The sequence below is a fragment of the Monosiga brevicollis genome, genomic scaffold, assembly GCF_000002865.3.
Source record: "Monosiga brevicollis MX1 MONBRscaffold_8 genomic scaffold, whole genome shotgun sequence".
NCBI classification, from domain to species: Eukaryota; class Choanoflagellata; order Craspedida; family Salpingoecidae; genus Monosiga; species Monosiga brevicollis.
In genome coordinates this window covers 727,875-741,119 of record NW_001865045.1, presented here as the reverse complement: position 1 = coordinate 741,119, position 13,245 = coordinate 727,875, and the positions used below count along the sequence as shown (strand labels likewise).

The window sequence follows — 13,245 nt, the reverse complement described above, 5'->3', positions numbered from 1 at the left end:
GGGGGGGAGGGGGGGCTGGCTGCGTGTTTGCTGCTGAGGTTCGAAATCAAGCTCATTCATGTGGCAATCAACTCCAGGGTTTCCTCAAAAAGGTTGGCAACCGCATGTCAGTTAAAGGATCCTCGCAGCTGCGTCGTTGGGTCACACTCGTGTCCGGCAAGCTCTCGTACTATCGCAATCACGTGGACTACATGAATGGTGCCGTGGGCAAAACCATCGACCTGGCCCATGCCAGCTTGCGCGTGCCCCAACGACTTCGTGCCATGAAGCCAAATGCATCGATTTCCAATCGCGAGAAGCATACATTTACCCTCAATACCATGGCTGGCGCGACACTGTGCCTCGAGTGCAAGTCGTCCGATGAGCTGAATGACTGGTGCGTCCAATGATTGACACCTCGGTCGCCGTCATGCAATAGTCAATGTATATGTCACATGCAGACGACCCTGATGAACTGCCTGTTTTGTAGGGTGGCGGCGATCGAAGCTGAGATAATGGCGTGCTTGAACAAAAATCTTTCTGCCGGCGTGAAAAATGCCTCGCGGCCCTCACAAGCTGGAATGACCACGTTTCGCATGCTGACACCGGAGGATCACGCGCGCCTTCGTGCCGTAGCCGGAAACGATATGTGTGCCGACTGTGGCACCCCACATCCGTCATGGGCCTCCCTCAACCACGGTGTACTCATTTGCATCAAGTGCTCTGGCGTGCATCGAAACCTGGTATGAATTTTGTGAGCGATACAATGTTGAACTTGGTCACCCTGACGCGAGAAGGCCGTGGGAATGCTTTCATATGATCTGATCTGATTCGGCTGATTTTCGAACATGGCAGGGTGTGCACGTTAGTCGCGTGCGCTCTATTGAATTGGACGACTGGTCGGAGGAGCAACTACAACTCATGTATGAATCAGGCAACGCACTGGTCAACTCAGTGTACGAAGCACGACCTGAACATGCCAAGCCCAGCCCTGATTCAGACCCAGCGCTCATCAAAGAATGGATCGAGCAAAAATATGTTCGGCGTTCCATGGTCGCACCGGCCGAGACTGTGTCAGGCCAGGTAAGCGGAGCGAAGTGGGGCTTGATCAATGGCGTTTGTGAAGACTCGTGCTTTTTTTTTCCTTTGTCTAACTTTTTAGCTCGCTTTTAGGCCCTCTCTGATGCCCTCATCGAGGATGATCTTGAAGTAGCCTTGGCCATTTTTCTGCGCTGCACAGCCCCAATGCTAGGGGAAGAAGATCCTGATTCCGGTGCTACACCTTTGCACGTGGCGGTCATGAAGGACGATGCGCCTTGGGTCCAGCGCCTAATCTGGGCTAAGGCCCCGCTCAATCAGATTGACCATGATGGCAAGACGCCACTTGACCGAGCTCAACAGCAACGACTGGCTGCCATCATAGGCTTGCTAAAGTCGGCTGGTGCCAAGATCAGTACTCATTTACAACCGAACAGCAATCGCACCAGTATGAGCAATGCTCCCCCAGTCAAGAATACTGAATTACTGGCTCCTTCAACGACGCAAGGCCGACCGTCACCATTGTCGCGTGAACAGTCGATTGAGGCCTTGACTCCCACTCACCATGGTGTGGGTACCCCAACTGACACTGGGACCTCCAAGGCGCGCGCAGCGCGCAGCGCACCACGCCCCGTGCCTCAGGCACACCGGGGGAACCAGATTCAGCCACCGCGAAGTGGAACTGAGCTGGACTTTTTCGATTCTCTCAGCAGCGCACTGGCCCTGGCCGACCTAGACATGGCTGGCACCACGCCCACCAGTCCGGGTGTGGACATGACGGATGACGATGATGAAGACGCGGCCATCCCTTCGGATGATTCGCAAACCTTGACGTTTCTGTCACGTGGCCGTGCGGGCCCAGGTGCTAGCTTCCAAGGCTCTGACTCGGAGGCCTAAACAGGCTGGTTGGCAACAATCGTTGCTGTGAAGCAACTCATGCTTCGTTTCCATATTTGTAATTTTGATGTGGAACAAGTTTGCTTGAGGCCGGAGGATAGAGTTGAGAACGTAGTCAGAGAGAAATACCAATCGATTCGCTAAAGCGTACATGATAGGCACTGCACTGCAGAGGACCTCAAACTCAACGGCTGTTATCAAGGTTTAAAACGACCCGGCCAGGAGCATGCCCTCTTTGATGGCTCGCTTGGCATCCAACTCACCCTATAGCAAGCGTTCAAACAATATGAGCAGAGCAGAGGGATAGCATCTCGTAATCACCCAGCCTGCTTGACCAAAGCAGCACAAATCTGAGGTATAACGTACTGCCAATTTCGAACCGCCGATCAAATGGGTTGAGGTGCCGAGTTCCTTGAGCTGTTCCTCAAGCGCCTTGAGAGAGGTTTGCCCCGCACATACAACCACGGTGTCGACCTCAAGTGTGCGCTTCTTATCTTTGACGGTGATGGTCAGGCCCGTGTCATCGATCTTGTCATATGAGCAGCCTGAGAGGAGACAATTCAGGGGAAACCGGTCAGAGATATTTGGTGCCACATGTTGACTGCGCGCTTTGACCAGAGCTAGCGAATTTCGATCGCATGTGACACACCAGCAATAAATTCAACACCTCGCTTCTGAAGTGTGAGGCGATGAATCCACCCGGTCGTCTTACCCAGGCCCTTGCCCACCTGGCCAAAATGGTACAAAGTGAGATGAACAGAAAGGTAGCGGCGCCTTTGATCTTGTCCTGTCTGAACGGTGCAAACGCGCACAAACCTTTGAGTCCTTGCGCTGCAGAAGGTAGATTTGGCGGCCTGAAGTTTGATGCTCCTCACCCTGCAAACCACCACGATGCTTGAGGCTCTTATCGATACCCCTACAACAGCACACGAGGGCGGGGTGGTCAAGAGATTTTTCACATTTTGAAGAACTGTGTTGCAGGAAGGGAGCACCACTTTGTATGCTGTAAGCATCTTGGTCACAGTTTACGTACCACTCTTGCAAGAAAGCATCAACGTTGAGGCTTGGATCGTTGGTGCCGTGAGAAAGATAGTCCGCCACATCAAAGCCAATGCCACCTAGTTGGTTGTGGATGATGAGTACATTCCTATCTTACCGCCGGAGGAGCCTTGAATCGAGCTTGAGATGACACTCACCGGCACCAATGATGGCCACGCGCTGGCCCACAGGCTTCTTGTGACGGAGAACATCAATGTAACTCAGGACCTTCGGATGATCAACACCTGACAGCCCAATAGGCCAAGAGTGAGCGGTCTCGACGTGGGAAAGACCATACACACATGTACGATGATGACGGCACTGGTGTTTGCACCTGCCCATGGACAGTTGACGGTTGTTGATCCGAGTGCAAATAAGACTCACCGTCAAACTTGACTTGACGCGGGAGGACGCCAGTTGCCACGACGACTTCATCGAAAGAGCCGTGCAAGTCTTCAGCTTGAGCAGTGGTATTGCAGCGCACCTGATACCAGCCCTGGTGAGCCATGGCCAGTGTGCCTGGGTTGTGTGAGCAGTCACGCGGTGCTTCCGCTTACATCAACGCCATGCTTGGCCAGCATGGTGGAAAAATAGCGCAGCGTCTCCCAAAACTCCTCCTTGCCTGGAACGCTGGCTGCCATATGCAGCTACAGATACGACGACAGTGAGACGCTGCCGTTTTTGGTGCAAAAGATAGTGTTTTGGCCAGGAAAAATGAGATGATGAAGCAACAATGCGACAATAAAAAAACGCACCTGACCACCCAGCTTTTCTCCAGCTTCATAGAGCGTCACTTTGTGTCCACGTTGTGCTGAAAGCGAAAAACGAGTGGTAAGATGCATCGTGAGAGAAAAAACGTGTCAGGTACGTGCGCTGCTCTACAGAATGTCAGCGATGATCGTACCGGCATACATGGCACACGACATGCCCGCTGGACCGCCACCAACAACGGCTACCTTCTTTGGGCTTGTCGTTGGCTTCATGAGGTCCTTGTACTTGAGCTCGTATCCCGCCTTGCACACCATTACATCGTATGTGAGCGAGAAAGACGGTATAATTCAGCTTTGAAGAGCCAAACTCAAGTATTTTTTGTATTTGCTCAAGGCATCACGTCGATGCGGGCTGCGATAAGAAGCAGCTCTCACCATGGGGTTAACAAGACATGAGGCGCGCTTGGCTTGGAAAGTGTGATCCAGACACGCCTGATTGCATGCAATGCAAGTGTTGATCTCGGTGTCGCGGCCAGATGCTGCCTATCGTTTATCGTTTGGCAGCCATCCCCAGAAGAGATGTGATGTAAGAAGAGTGAGATGGGCGTGTCCTCTTCAAGTATGCATGCAATGTTTGCAGCGAACCTTGACCACGAAGTCTGGATCAGCCAGCAGGGGACGAGCCATCGAAACCATGTCGGCCTGACCAGAGGCAAGAATACTGGAAGATACATTGATATGTCGGCAAGAAGTTTATGAGTAGCTAAAATATTGATTATCTTCATATCAAAATAAAGTGTCACGTACTCTTCAGCGACAGCAGGCGTGTTGATGCGATTGACGGTGACTAGAGGAACTGAAACTTCTTTCTTCATGCGCTCTGTCACCCAGGAATAGGCACCACGGGGGACCATGGTGGCGATGGTGGGCACGCGAGCCTGCACCACCAAGCGTCAGTGATTTGCACATTAAAGAAAGAGGTAAGAATCAATCTAGCTACTCGCGTCAACATACTTCGTGCCAGCCGATACCCGTGTTCAAGATGGTGACACCTGCTTTCTCAAGCTCCATGGCCAGCTAGACGGCAGGTGCGCAATGAGGATGAAACGGATGTAGACCAAGGCGTCCGTCTGTGTGTCAAGCAAACTCATATGTCCCTGCCTCTCCATCTGCGCGCGAGCAAACGGTGCGTGCGGAAGGGCGGTTTGTCAATCACCAACCAGAACAATCTCGTCCCAGGTGCTGCCGTTCTCGACCAGGTCGAGCATGCTCAAGCGGAAAATGATGATAAAGTCCTTGCCGACGCGTTCGCGCATGCGACGCACAATCTCCACTGGGAAGCGAATCCGATTCTCATACGAGCCGCCTGATGAAGGACCAACCCCGTGAGATGTTGCACGAAACCGGCAAGGACAATCTGAGCACTATCAGAGCCAGACGAACCCCAGCCATCCGTGCGCTTGTTTGTGCGCCCGACGATGAATTGATTGATCAGATAACCTTCGCTGCCTATAATGTGAGCAAGAATGAGCGTCTGAGACGCCCCACATAGCTGCGGTTGCGCGGTGTCCACTACCCATGCACATACCCATGACTTCAACACCATCGTAGCCTGCTTCACGTGCAAGCTCAGCACACCTTTGGAAGCATGCACACCCCATGCAATCGATGTCAAAGCGACGGAGAACAAGAGCCACCGCAAACGCATATCTAATGATTGGGACATTGATCAGCCGTACCGGCAGTAATCATCAATGGTCGACTCGATGCCCGCCTCGGAGAGAGCACGTGGGGTAAAAAAAGAGATGGGGGACTTGATCTTGCTCGGTGCCACGGGAAATGGATGATAGGCATAGCTTTTGTGCAACAGCAAGTTGATGCCGTGAGCCCGGGATGGTGGCGATGAGTGTGTTGGGGCCTGGAATTGATGCAGGCATATATGCATTTCAAGCAAATCCGACGTACCGGCCCGAATGCAAGATCTGCATGGCAATTTTTGAGCCGTGCTCGTGAACAGCGTCGGTCACGATGCGATGACGTTTGGCCTCCCAGCTATAGGTCAGCTTGGAAGCAAATGGAGAGACGCGCCCCGTGCGGTTGGGGGCCACGCCACCTGGAGCCAAGGCGAGTGCGTGAGGAAGAGCGGAGGGCGTGTTGCACATGAGCGATGATGGTATCGGGGTTTTTTTTTGGGGGGGGGTTGTTTTTTGGATGACTGCAAAAGCAACATGGTGGCTCGACAAACAAGGGCTCATACCAGTCACCATGAGACCAACTCCACCCTTGGCACGAGCTTCAAAGAAAGCTGCCATCTCTCGCAGCCCGCTAGGCAGCAAGAGACCGCTAAGGAAATGACATGGGTGAACCGACGGATGATTTCCAGGTAACTTGGACACTTGACGCCTTGCTGTGCGGTGCAAACGCGACACGCGACTGCAACAAAGCAGATTTTGCGTACCTCTCAAGCCCCGTGTGCATGCTGCCCATGAGGACACGGTTCTTGATGGAGGTGAAGCCAAGATCCAGCGGCTTCATGAGCGCAGGATACTTTGAAGCAGCCATGATGATCGATTCCGAGCAACCGGTGAAGCTTGCTCAAGTGTTAGTCCCCGCAAGCAACAGCCAGCGGAGACGCGTCCCAACCCCAGACCACCTACGCCCCAGCACGACTCGCAACCGCGTCGAAGGAGAGGGAGAGAGAAAGAGAAGGGCACCAACCCCGCCTTTCAAGCACAGTAAAGTGAACACGAGCGGCGGCGGAGCGAGAGCTCGCGAATAAAAAAACAAGAAAAGTCATGTCATGTATTTCGATACTTTGTGCGCGTGTTAATCTAGTTTTTGTTGAGAGTGTACGTATCTAAAGGCAAGGTAAGCTTAATATAACTACAGTTTGTGTATACATTAAAGCAGTTAATGCTGCTGCGCGAAAGTATGCTTAACGTGCTGGCACGCGCGCAAACTCAACTGCCAAGAGGCAGCAATCGTCCAGCAGGTTCATGCTTCGGAGGGTGGGGCAGGGGCTTGGCTGGTGCTGATAAGTCGAGGCTGGCCCATGGTCACCGATAGACAGCTCAGCCATTTGAACAACCCTATCAGCACTCCCTTTCACGTTTCAGTAGATCAAGATGGTGGCACTGCCGGTGCCTATTTTGGCGTAATTTTCGATGCTTTTTTGATCATTTTTCAGTAATTTATTTTGACATGTGAAGTTGGCCCTAAAGCAGCCTGAACGTTTTGCTGTTGTTATCCTGTTGATGCCAGCTGTGGCTGCCGTGCGGGTGATGCTAGCAGGTACAAGTGTGCCATGATGGGCCCTGCCGTTTTTCAATCCCATACTAGATGTGCTTGCCGGGCGACAGCGGGTACTCGGAAATTCACAAGGATGACATGCTGACCTGCGTTTTCAATCACCGCGTTGTTCGGAGCCCCAAAAAGACAAGAACGGAGATGAAATCAAATGCCCGCTTACCGATGGGGATTGGGGATAGGTTTCTGGTTACTCCCGGATGATGGAATGCTTGAAAACCCCCAAAAAGAGGGTCAGGTAGACAAGAGCATCAGACCGAGTGAACAGGGCATCAACGGTACAGTATGCTCTCACTTCCCAGTACAACAACCGCGCCCAATGCCTAAGCTGCCATTTGTCAAAGCAAGCACCTCTTGTCCCTCTCTCTCTGTTATCGCACCGAAAGGAACAGAACAGAAGAAAATCAATGTCGTGTTTCACCATTATTTTTTCCTCCCAAGACAACGGGTTTTAATGATCTGCAACTTCCCTATGGTGTTCAAAATAGGCAAACTTGGATCTGATAGGTCTGCTTCTGTTCGGGCAAAGACGCATGGGACGCATGCTTGCATGACACTACAATGAACTGATGACAGCCGTCGCTTTGGCGCAAAATGGGCCGGAAAAATAAGCACAAGGGTCAGGAATACTTGGAGAAGGGGAGGGCCAGGTTGGCACATTAACGTCGAGGACTTCCCGTGGCCTTGCCAAGCCCAGCAACATTGTCTGGCGGCAAAAGCGAGCACCTCTGACACAGCGTGGCAGCGTCATCCAGCTGCAGCTCTTCCAACGCAGCCACCAGCTGCTGACGAGCCTCGTCGTCCTGCAAAAACTTCTCCATGACACGTGCCAAGGCAAAGCCATCGTGCTCCTTCTGCATTGGCAAATTCCGCCGGGCAAATGGGTGACGAAAAGGCTCCAGCGGCTCTCCTTCCCTGGCAAAATTGGAGGCATAGACGGGGTTGTGGGCAGGATTAGCAGCAAGAAACCTGCCGAGATCAAAGTCGATGAGAAAGGCCGCAGGATGCCCTTCCCAGTCGCTGCAAAAAAGAATGTTGCGAGGAAGAATGTCGCCGTGCACAAAGTCAACGCTATGGATGGCCTTCAGTTGGTAGATGACCTGGACCAGTTGCTCAATCTCGACGGTGTCTGCCGGCTTCACGTAAGGGTAGCTGAGCACATCCACGGCAGTTGCAAGCCTCGCCACCTCCCACTTCTGATAGAATGAGCCTGCCACATCCAGTTGACTGAGTATTGTCAAGATTCGGTCGTCAGGCGGGTAGCGGCGATCTTGGTAAGACACACACTGTGCCGAGAGGCTGCTGCAGAGATTTGCCGTGCGTCCCCAGTAGTCAAAGTGCTTGAACACCTTGTTTTGCTTCCCGATGCTGTAGACCTGCACGTTGGGACCATACGAATCCTTCAGATTCCACTTGCAGAGGTGGTCAAAAGGGCAAGGAAATGGTTGTGGAGGCAGCCGTGGCCGCAATACAGTCCGAGCATCTGCCCGATCCAGCAAGTACGCCAAATCCTCTTGCACAAATTCCTTGCAAGCTCGCAAGATGCTTTCTACCTGCCGCGGATTTTTTTCAAAGTTCGCGGCACCTGAAGAACAGCCCCGATGTCTTCGGCTTCGCGTTCAAACCGTCAATCTCAAACAATGGCAGAATCTCTGCCAGGCAACTCTCAAACTGCTCCCATGGAATATCAATCACATGCAAAGCCAGGTAGGCGCTGACATGGTCTCCCACCACGTTGATGTTGATGATGGGCCACAAAATGTCCTTCCGCCGAGGCAGCGGTATGTTGCTGTTGCTCTCATACAACGTTGGAATGGCCCCCAGTCGCAAGAGCTCGTTGGCAACCTGGCCCCCGTATTCATGGAACGGCTGCTCCTTCTTTTTGCACTCACCCATGACGACAACGTGGTGGTTGTCGTCAAAGCCCGCCCAATCAACGTGGGTGCTGTGGGAACCGATGGCGTACTGATGGACAACATTCAGACCAAAGTAGCGCTGCAACACGATGGAAACTCGCGAAGAAATGCTGGGCTCCTGCTGGAGTTCAGTCAGCTGGGAGTCACGTTGAGCTTTGGCCGCCCACTGAAGGCCATTCGTCAGCGCCTCGCTGCGCTCCCACTGGTCATCCGCGCAAAGATCATCAATGCGCTTGACAATTTTTGCTGCAAGGTAGTGGTGGCTGCAGGGAAGCTCTGCGACCACGGAGCCAAGAACTTCATTTGCAGTGGTCAGAGACAAGGTTTGTGAGGGCGCCTTTGAAGGCATCCGGCCACGTGAGTCGGACGGTGGTAGCATTGTCCATATAAAGCCTGCACACGCATGTCAACCATAAGACGATCCTGCGCGTGAGTCTTGCCCGACAGGTGCTTACCGATTGTAGTAGGCGCGCGCGGGTACAGTAATGACCAAGTGCAGACGTAATGTGGGGCCAGGTCACGACAAACACACCTTCCAGGGGTACACTTCGTTCATCCTCTCGGCAGAGGGCATGTTGTCGACTTCGTCGACAAATGCTTCAAAACCAGCATCATCCATTGCCATCAACTTGTTCCATAAAGCCGTTTCGTGTTGCCACCCAAGGTTGGCAAACATGCCCTTCAAGACTTTAATCTGTCAACCGGACCACGTGAGCAACAGAGGCAGCAGGCCTTGTCGGTTGTAACGAATCGAGACGAAACACGACGAACCTTGTCGCGACCTGTTTTCCGTTTGAGCTGTGCTTCCTTGCGCTCCTCGGCGGCCAGCCTTTCGTGCTCGAGCTTGCACTCCTCGGCTTCCGCGGCCAGCCTTTCGTGCTCGAGCTTGCGCTCCTCGGCTTCCGCGGCCAGCCTCTGCTGCTCAAGCTCAATGAGAGCTTGGATCTGAGCTTGGATGTGGCGATGTTGTTCCTCGCTTGTGCTTTGGAGCTGCATTTGCTTCATTTGCTCCATCAATGCTGAAAATTCAGCCATGATGCTCGGTGCCAATTAAAAAAAAAAAAAAAAAACAGCAACCAAGTTCAAAAAAAAAAAAAAAATGAAAATGGAAAATGGAAATGACTGACTTTTATTTATGTTCGACGGTCCATTTCAATCTCAGCGACATACGCTATAATTAGACGAAGAGGTGTTGTTTTTTTGCTTCTTGTCTTCACACACTCGTGTACTGTGTCCTTGGCACTGCGCTTGGGCGGCATGGCCACCCGACCCAAGGAAAAAAGTGGAGCTCGGAGCGTCGCCGCAATCACGCGCGCCCCGCTGCTCGGACCCAGATGTCAAGAGATAATAGAGAGTCGTCCAGCTTCAGCTAAGCCGATTGGCACCGCAGTCAGGCCGCGATCACGCTCGATAGCATCAAATACAGGATTGAGACAATTGATAACCAATCAATTCCGATACAATACGACGCCAGGTGCACCATCGATTGGGTGGCACAACTAGGGATCGGGACAGGGCTTGAAAGCCGCAAAGGCGAGAATGACGGGCGAAGCTACGGCCGAGTCAACGGTTAGGCGGGCTGCAGTAAGCGAACTGCTTGGCCCCGAGCCCAGGACAATGCGTTTGTGGCCGATGGCCGTGCCATTGGCAAAGGGCATCCAGTCACCGGTTTCCACCTGCACATCGATGTGCCATTGTCGCACACGCTCGCCAAAGTCAATGTCTTCCTGCAAGATAAATCGATCAACAGGAGTGGCTGGCGATGGCAAGGTCAGCAAGACTGAGCTACTGTTGCCACTCATATTGGCTACTGGCATGCCGTAGCACGCTCGAGCCCATGCACCAAGTGCGTGGTACACCGCCGAGGCATCACTTGGTACATTGCCCGTGTCGTCGATCGCAAAGTCCAGCTCAAGCACCTGATTGTTGCCAACCGTCATGTGATACACCTGCCGCGGAGTGGTGAGATGACTTGTCAGTGCGATCAGATGACCGCGGTCAAGGACTCGTCGCTCCAACACACCTCCACCATCTGCTGCACGGAGCGAAGAGCAAATCCAGGCCGCCAAAACCAATGGCCATTTTGCACCTGCAGGGTTCAAAGTTTAGGAGTGTTCATTGCGATGCAGCACGAGAGTGAGATGAAAAGGCGTCAGGATGCCCTGTTCAATCGCTGGACGTACGTAGGTGTCACCCCCAACGGGACAGTAGTCGCTGGCAGTTGGATCGCCTTGGGCAACAGAGCAGCCCGTCGCCCAAGTGGGATAACCAGCCAAGCCGCTTTCCGTGCCCACCCACCTGCAGGCACACAGGTAAGGAAAGTACGCAGTGTAGCGGCACATTTCACCCACAATTGAAAGACCAGCACAAAACCCACACGCAGGTGAAGTCAAGAAGAGTGAAGCAAAAAAGCGCATCGAGCAGCGGGTTTGCTTGGTACGAACTTGATGGGGCTGGTCATGATCCCCTGTCCGTTGAAGCCCACGACTTGGGGCTGATACTGCTTGAGCAAAGCGGCTAGCTGCTGATCCTGATCCGCAGAGACCCCATGATCAAACCAGATTTCAAAAAGCGATCCAAAGCGCGTCCACAGCTCTTTGACGTGCTCAAAGACCAGGGTATTATATTGTTCGTCAGTTAAATCTACTTGGCCTGGCAAGGGGTTGCCAATGCGCTTGAAGCCATCTCGGTTGAGAAAGTAGTTGTTGCCAGTGCTGTAGTAATAGCCATATCCCAGGCCGGCTGCCCCCAAGGTGGAGCTAAATTCGGCAATGACGTCGCGCTGAAAGCTTGGGTAGGAACTGCGTGCCACTGCAAAGGGATACTCCGTTCCATTTGGCAAGGTGGTCGAGGTATTCCAGAGTAAAAAGCCGCAGCCGTGTTTGGCGGTGAGGACGGCGTGCTTGGCACCCACAGCCCGGTAGTTTTCAACCCAGTTGGAGATGTTTAGCCGTGTGGGGTCAAAAAGGGAGGCGTGTGAGCTATGGACACCCACATTCCAGTTGGTGGGGTTGCAAGCTGGATCGCCGTCCTCCACAAAAGTAGCCATGTTAAAGTGTGTCAACTACCATGCGATCAAGCAACGCCGCCAAGTCAAGACGTAAGCCAGAGCGGGGCAGGTCTTGGGTAAGTGGAGAAAAAGAGTCGTTCAAAAGCAAGCGGCAATCACACAGAAGGCAGGATCTGCAGCGATATTCCTCATGAAAAGATCAAGGTCAATGCAATAGTTTCGGCGTCAAACTTACGCCCATAATCTCATGACGCTGATATGCGGCTTGTTCAGGGGTAGGAACGGGGACTTGGTTCGTGGCGCATGGCATTTTGCTCCATTCGGCGCGACAGGCAGCCTGCGTTTCGTGGCGCTGGACTGTCACGCACCACGGGTCAAGCCAGCCCTCGGCGCCGCGGGGCTGCACTCCAGTGAGCGCTCTGTCACACACGTATTGTGTGACGGTGGCCCGACCCTTTGGACAGGTCTACTCAATCAATCGAGCAAAAGTTGATTCAATATTCACAAGATCAAGATCGTGAGTTCAGTCGCGTGCTCCCACCAGCGCGAAATGCCATAAGCAGCGGGCTTACCGCTGTCGCAGGATGACGCTGAACCACGGCCAAGCCGGCTCGATGGTCATCAATGGCCACAATCTGTGTTTCTTGGGAAGCCACCCAACCCTTGAGCTGGGGCAGCTCTGGGAACCGATAGCTTCCCATGCCCCGTTCATCGAGGACGCAAGGCATATCCGCCGCCGCGCATGGCAACTGTCTGACGAGACACAACGCCAATACCCCCAGTAGGAGCGCTTGCACGGGCACTATCCCGCCCATGTTTTTGGTGGCACGGGCAGACAGATCAAACACAAACAAAATTTGTGTAAGGGCGTGTTTGGAAAAGCATAAATCTGCTTTTGGTCGAACTGAGAAAATCGCATTTTAAGCTGAATTTGGGCGTTTTAAGATGGGAAACGAGTTTGGAAGAACAGAGTTTTATGTTTCTGGCAGTCCAGTCCCCACAGTGGTATTGTCACTAGACCAATCGATATGCAGTTTTGTCTACAGCGACTTTGTGAAGAGAGTGTCAGATTTTTATTTTGATCATTTCTCCATGTTCTTGACAACTTTTGTGTTTTGACAACCAGTTTACAGATCAAAGTGATTGAGGCGTAACAGCATCAGTTTTGGTCCCAACGCCTTCGTTCAAAGACAAGGCGAAAGAGCACACATGCACCCAATCCACATAGAAACCCACAAAATACAGATTTATGCTTTTCCAAACACGCCCTTACACATTTTAATGCTTCTTCTCCTCCAAATTAAAAAATCAATTGACAAACAAGAGCAGAGGACATGCAACAAAAGATCAC

The 13,245-nt window shown here is 52.6% G+C and overlaps 4 protein-coding genes across 4 annotated transcripts; 1 reads left to right on the top strand and 3 right to left on the bottom strand.

Annotated features, from left to right (window-relative positions):
* Nucleotides 1–620: 620 nt before the first annotated feature.
* On the top strand, nucleotides 621–1,017 carry MONBRDRAFT_3591 (uncharacterized protein; the record flags this gene model as incomplete). The annotated part of the gene is made up of 2 exons (XM_001745341.1): nucleotides 621–722; nucleotides 835–1,017. Coding segments are annotated over 2 exons (285 nt in total), but the record flags the coding sequence as incomplete, so codon positions are not given.
* A 1,101-nt stretch (nucleotides 1,018–2,118) lies between these two features.
* Nucleotides 2,119–6,224, bottom strand: MONBRDRAFT_16735 (uncharacterized protein; the record flags this gene model as incomplete). The annotated part of the gene is made up of 21 exons (XM_001745178.1): nucleotides 2,119–2,178; nucleotides 2,281–2,459; nucleotides 2,564–2,642; nucleotides 2,731–2,830; nucleotides 2,948–3,032; nucleotides 3,111–3,228; nucleotides 3,350–3,436; nucleotides 3,510–3,599; nucleotides 3,708–3,763; nucleotides 3,857–3,965; nucleotides 4,098–4,205; nucleotides 4,308–4,383; nucleotides 4,470–4,600; nucleotides 4,677–4,739; nucleotides 4,883–5,028; nucleotides 5,106–5,171; nucleotides 5,251–5,300; nucleotides 5,402–5,518; nucleotides 5,628–5,775; nucleotides 5,920–5,987; nucleotides 6,103–6,224. The coding sequence occupies 21 exons, from the start codon at nucleotides 6,222–6,224 to the stop codon at nucleotides 2,119–2,121; spliced, it is 2,058 nt and encodes a 685-aa protein (XP_001745230.1).
* A 1,403-nt stretch (nucleotides 6,225–7,627) lies between these two features.
* Nucleotides 7,628–9,919, bottom strand: MONBRDRAFT_32184 (uncharacterized protein; the record flags this gene model as incomplete). The annotated part of the gene is made up of 4 exons (XM_001745177.1): nucleotides 7,628–8,517; nucleotides 8,594–9,221; nucleotides 9,417–9,578; nucleotides 9,656–9,919. 4 exons carry the CDS (start codon nucleotides 9,917–9,919, stop codon nucleotides 7,628–7,630), a joined length of 1,944 nt encoding a protein of 647 aa, XP_001745229.1.
* Nucleotides 9,920–10,383: 464 nt separating this feature from the next.
* Nucleotides 10,384–12,709, bottom strand: MONBRDRAFT_24937 (uncharacterized protein; the record flags this gene model as incomplete). Its single annotated transcript, XM_001745176.1, has 6 exons — nucleotides 10,384–10,833; nucleotides 10,908–10,973; nucleotides 11,068–11,182; nucleotides 11,329–11,948; nucleotides 12,130–12,360; nucleotides 12,467–12,709. The coding sequence occupies 6 exons, from the start codon at nucleotides 12,707–12,709 to the stop codon at nucleotides 10,384–10,386; spliced, it is 1,725 nt and encodes a 574-aa protein (XP_001745228.1).
* Nucleotides 12,710–13,245: the final 536 nt, after the last annotated feature.